The sequence below is a fragment of the Cheilinus undulatus genome, linkage group 17 (assembly GCF_018320785.1).
Source record: "Cheilinus undulatus linkage group 17, ASM1832078v1, whole genome shotgun sequence".
In the NCBI taxonomy this organism is placed as follows: domain Eukaryota; kingdom Metazoa; phylum Chordata; class Actinopteri; order Labriformes; family Labridae; genus Cheilinus; species Cheilinus undulatus.
Window position 1 is genome coordinate 28,034,410 of NC_054881.1, and position 5,954 is coordinate 28,040,363.

General features: G+C 39.0%; 1 protein-coding gene across 1 annotated transcript in view; it reads left to right on the top strand.

Annotated features, from left to right (window-relative positions):
* hdhd2 (haloacid dehalogenase-like hydrolase domain containing 2) overlaps positions 1 to 5,954 on the top strand; it is a 45,304-nt gene that overhangs the window by 39,042 nt on the left and 308 nt on the right. Inside the window, exons 5-8 of the mRNA XM_041810433.1 lie at positions 1,129 to 1,213; positions 1,381 to 1,546; positions 4,863 to 4,913; positions 5,171 to 5,234. Of these exons, the coding sequence (XP_041666367.1) occupies positions 1,129 to 1,213; positions 1,381 to 1,546; positions 4,863 to 4,913; positions 5,171 to 5,234 (366 nt within the window). The remainder of the gene's footprint in view (positions 1 to 1,128; positions 1,214 to 1,380; positions 1,547 to 4,862; positions 4,914 to 5,170; positions 5,235 to 5,954) is intronic.

Sequence of the window (5,954 nt, forward strand, 5' to 3'; positions counted from 1 at the left end):
ACAAACTATTTTTTCAATCTAAAGTTAAAGCCACCATTTATTTGAGCATGTCTACAACTTGTGCAACATGCTTCTGTAAGCTTCTTTGACGTTGGCATACAGCAGGTCTCGGGTTTTGTTTTCTCTGGTAGGGCAGTTAAGAAACTGTGTAAATCCAGTCAGGTGAGAGGAGAGGGTGACATGGTTGAAGTCTCCTGATATTATTATAAGTGCCTCAAGATGTTGAGTCTGTATCCTAGCAACAGTATCATGCAAAACATCACACGTAACCAAATCAGTTGCCTTGGGTGGGATGTATATGTTATGATATGACTGAACTCCCTTGGAACATAATATGGCCGAAGGGCAACTGCCTGTATCTGGACAACACAACTTCTCCTTGACAGTTATGTGTGAAGAGTTACACCATCTCTGGTTAACAAATAAAGCCAGACCCCCTCCTTTCTTGCCACTAGCTTTACCATCTCTGTCTGACCTTATGAGAGTGAAGCCAGGTAGATCCACAGTAGAGTCCGAGTTGTTTTGATTCAACCAGGTTTCAGTAAAACACAGGAGACTGCATTCACGGTATGTTTTTTCAGTCTTCACCATTATCTCCAGCTCGCAGAGAGTTGACTGATGACTGATGGAAGAAAGGGCTTATATCTCCATTTCCTAGCCTTCACCTTTGCACCAGCACGGCAACCCCGAAAACGCCTCAAGATGTCCACAGAAATTGGATGTTGTTGTCCAGATTTGTTCCGTCTCAATGAAAGAAGCTCCTCTCTTGAATAAACTCTTCTCCCAGCAGAAATATCCATCAGTAGTTGACAAAAATATGAAAAAATAGAGCAAATTGCATAAAATTCAGAGGGACCAGACTTTGCAGCCACTTGATCAAACGCAGGTTCCAGAATGTAGCGTTGCACATTCTGTAATCTACGGTGTCAAAATCAGTGATAGTGCCCACAGGCTTTAAGGAAATCTTTCTTTTTTTCTTTTTTTTTTTTTACATTTAATAACCTTCATGATGGTCTGTGTGTGTCTGTCTGAATGAATTCCAACAAAGACAAAGAATTTTCTGCCAACTAATCAAGGATTAAAACTGATGAATTACTCTTGTCATGTGCCATGTTTCTCTACCGTAAGGTATTGACACATCGGAGCCAAACGCTGTTGTTATCGGACTCGCTCCTGTTCACTTCAACTACCAAATGCTCAACAAGGCTTTCAGGTGGTAAAGTCCATCCATCCAAATTCATCAGTTAACTACAGAAAATAAGATTTCTCAACATGTTGTTCCTTGTATTACATTTATTCCTTTTAATTGACTCAAAATCTTATGTTGCCTAAGAGTTACTTGTACAGTGCAGGTTGTTTAACATGTAAAACTTTCCCCAGATTGATTCTCAGTGGAGCTCCTCTCATCGCCATCCATAAGGCTCGATACTACAAACGTATGGATGGTTTGGCCCTTGGTCCTGGGCCCTTTGTGACAGGACTTGAATTTGCCACGGACTGTAAAGCTACTGTTGTTGGGAAGCCAGAAAATACCTTTTTCATGCAGGTCATAATGTATAATTTCATGTTTGGACTGAGTAGATTAATTCACAAAAAAGAGCTGTGTGTATACAGTGCCATGAAAAAGTATTTGCATATTTACCCCCCTTAAATGTTTTGGATCATCAAACCAATTTTACTATCCACAAAGACAACCCAAGTAAATACAAAGTGCAGTTTTTAAATGATTATTTTATTTATTAGGGGAGAAAAAAAAAAAAATTAAAACCTATCTGGCCCTGTGTGAAAAAGTAGTTGTCCCCAGAACCTAATAACTGGTTGTGCCACCCTTGGCAGCAATAACTGAAATCAAGCATTTGTGATAACTGGTAATGAGTCTTTCCCTTCACCGTGGAGGAATTTTGGCCCACTTGTCTTTGTAGAAATGCTTTAACGCAGCCATATTGGAGAGCTTTCCAGCATGAACTGCCCATTTACGGTCCCACCACAGCATCTCAATTGGATTAAAGTCCAGACTTTGACTTGGCTACTCTAAAACCTGTTTGTTTTTTTTTTTGTTTTTTTTTTTGAGCCGTTCAGAGGTGGACTTGGTGGTATGTTTTGGGTCGGTGTCCTGCTGCATAACCCAAGAGCACTTGAGCTTGAGGGAACGAACTGATGGCTGGACGGTCACCTTCAGGATATTCTGGTAGACAGCAGAAATCATTGTTCCATCAATCACAGCAAGTGGTCCAGGTCCTGAAGCAGCAAAGCAGCCCGAGACCATCATACTGCCACCAGCATATTTAACTGTTGGCATGATGTTCTTTTTATTAAATGCTGTTATTTTTACGCCAGATGCAACGGGACACACACCTTCAAAAAAGTTCAACTTTTGTCTTGTCAGTCCACAGAGTATTTCTCAAGAAGTCTTGGGGATGATCAAGATGTTTCTTGGCAAATGTGAGATGAGCCTTTGTGTTTTTCTTTGTCAGCAGTGGTTTTGACCTTGGAACTCTCCCATGGATGCTATTTTTGCCCAGTGTCTTTCTTATGGTTGAGTCATGAACATTGACCCTAACTGAGACCAGTGAGACCTGCAGTTTTTTGGATGTGATTCTAGGTTCTTTTGGGACCTCCTGGATGAGTCATCGTTGCACTCTTGAAGTAATTTTGGTTGGCCAACCATTCCTAGGGGGCAATTACTTTTTAACATATGCCCAGACAGGTTTGAATTTTTTTTTACCCTTAATAAATAAAATCATCATTTAGAAACTGTTTTTCTATTTAGTTGGGATGTCTTTGTGAGATAGTAAAATTTTTTTCTTGATTCAAAACATTTAAGGGGAGTATATATGCAAAAAAAAAAAATTATCAAGAATCAGAAAGGGGGCAAATACTTTTTCACTGCACTGTACAGCTGAGGACAAAATTATAAGCCCCCCTATGAAACTCAGTTTTTCTCAAGTTTTTCCCAAGTGCTGTTAAACAGAGTGGAGAGTTTTTAAGACAACTTTTCCAAACATCCTACTTTTATTTTGGATACTTACAACATTTTACTTTGCACACAGTAACAAAATTATTTCAGTAAAACCAAAAACTACCAGGGTCAAAATTATTAGCCCCCTTTAGAACTGACCTTTTAGTTAGCAACACCACTGTCAGTCAATGATGTGCCTTAACTTTGCAATTTTCATAGCTTGTAAAAACAGGATAAAACCAACAGTTATTTCCCAGTTTACACATAGTATAAAAGTCTCAGAGTTTAAGCTGTCACTTGAGAAGGCACCATGCCAAAACCAAAAGAAATCAGTTTAGACTTGAGAAAAATAATTGTTGATGCTCACAAAGCAGGAGAAGGATATAATAGTCGCTAACGACTATTTGTCTGAAAAATCCTTGTGTGTGGTGTCAACACGATTGTTTTACTGCTCCAAACTGCGTCGTAATCTCCAAAATCCCGAATCGATTCTAGGTTGTAGTGCCACTGACGGAGTACCCACAAAAACCAATGAGAGCGAGCAGACGGGGTAGCGTCACAGCTGGAACATACATGCTTTCACCGCTCACAACTATAAACACAACTGTACCTTAACTTCAGCCAGGATTTCGTCCTGAGTCTATCCCTTGTTTTATGATTTTTGCTGCACCTGTAATGCATGCCAGGGCAGCATGTTGTGGAGAGACAGCAAGACGGTATTGGCAGACATCCGTGTTTTGTTTTTTTCTTAAGTCATCTGATCACGCGAGGTCGTAGGCCGGTCTGCAGGTGTGTGGTCTCCAGTGATCTGACAGTTTGGCTGAGTCATCTAGTGTGTGTGTTCAGAGTATGAAAGATGAAAAATCTTTGGAAATTGTCCTGAAGTCTGTGGTCTCCCACGGTTTTAAAATCGTTTCAGATTAGAAAATTGTCTAGTGTGTGGCTGGCCTTAGCCAAGTCAGGAATTTTAGTCTTAAAGAAGACCATTACTAGAGCCCTGCACAGGAATGGACTGCAAGGTTGAAGACCAAGAAAAACTCCCCTTTAGCAGAAGAGACCCCTTCAAGCCAGACTTAAGTATGCTAAGGACAACCTGAAGAAAGATTTTAAATACTGGAAGCATGTCCTTTGGTCAAATGAAACTAAACTAGAGCTCTTTGGCCATAGAGATGTTGGTGTTGTTTGGAGAAAGAAGGGAGAGGCGTATCACCCAAATAACACCGTCCCCACTATGAAACATTGTGGTGGGAGTATTATGTTGTGGGGATGCTTAAGTGCATCTGTAACCTTGACAAGGTGGAAAGAACCATGAAGAAAGGATATATTGAGATTTTGAAAGAAAACCTGAAAAAGTCAGCAGCAGAACTGGGTCTGGGTCATCTCTTTGTCTTCAAACACAACCCAAAACATATGTGGCTCCTGGTGAAACACTACCTTCAGAAGTCAAAAGTGAGCGTCATTGAGTGGCCTGCACAAAGCCCTGACTCAAATCCCATTGAAAACCCCTTGGGTGAACTGAAGACAGAGGTCCATTCCAGGACCATCAAATCTGGAGCTTGAGAGATTTGCCAAAGAATAATGGGCTGGAATTCCTCAGGAGACTTGTTGAGAGCTACAAAAAACAACTGTAGGCTGCTATCCAGCAAAAAGACACAGTTGACTATTGGCACCAGGGGGGCTAATAATTTTGTTTTTTGTAGAATATTTTCATTTCTGCGTGCAAAGTAAAATAATTTCAGCATTTAGAATAAAACTAGGATGTTTACTTAATAGTATTTTTTGAAGTAAAATTGGCATTGTTCTTTTGTTTTTGTGATACCATCTCAATAAATTTACCAGATATGAAATTTGATTTACCATAAATGAGACTTGTCTTTTACTTTTGGTTGTGTCCTTCAAACAGGCTCTGTCCGATTTAGGATGCAGGCCAGATGAAGCAGTCATGATAGGAGATGTAAGTAAGGATTATAATGTTTTATTATTAGCAAGTTACATTTACTCTTAACAGCCTAAAACTTGCTTGTCCACACTTCAGGCTGTCCCTGGGAATGAAGTCTAACATTGGTCATTCTAAATATTAATTTCTTTTGAAGTATTAATATAGTCATAGAACAATTCTCAGAAAAATGCCCAAATTTGATTGAAACAATTATAGCAAATTTCTGATTGTTGTAATTTTGTTGTCCTATGGCTTTTTGTATATACCCACAGGATGCAAGAGATGATGTAGGCGGGGCCCAGAACACAGGAATGTTGGGAATTCTTGTCAGAACAGGTAAACTTCCTTCAGTTCACTTGTACAGGTACATCTCAAAAATTAGAGTATCATGAAAAAGTTCAATATTTTCTGTCACTCATGTCAACAACCAGCTTCTTTAGCAATTACCTTTTTTGGCTTACCTTCCTTGTGGAGGGTGTCAATGACTGTCTTCTGAACATCTGTCAAGTCTGCCTATGATTGTGTAGCCCACTGACCCAGACTGAGAGACCATTTAAAATCTCAGGAAACCTTTGCAGGCATTTTGAGTTAATTAGCTGATTAGGGTGTGACACCATGACTTTCCAGTATTGAACTTTTTCACAATATTCTAATTTTCTGGGACACTGAATTTTGGGTTTTCATTATCTGTAAGCTATAATCATCAACATTTCAAGAAATAAAGGCTTGAAATATTTCACTCTATGTGTAATGAGTCTATATAGTATATGGGTTTCACTTTCTGAAATAAGTGACAAAATACGTTGAAATTTTTCATGATATTCAAATTTTTTGAGATGTACCTGTATACCAGCTTTAGCCCATCACCCAATTCCTATGGTGGCACAACAGTCAAAAACTGTTATTTGTTCACTCCTTTTTATCTCTGTATAAGATATATTAAATTAAACCCATGGTATTATCCTTATCCTTACAACTTACAGCATAAACTAATTTATTTTTACTATGACTGTTGTTTTTGTGGCTTGTAACTCATTTTTTCTTGTCATCTCTTAG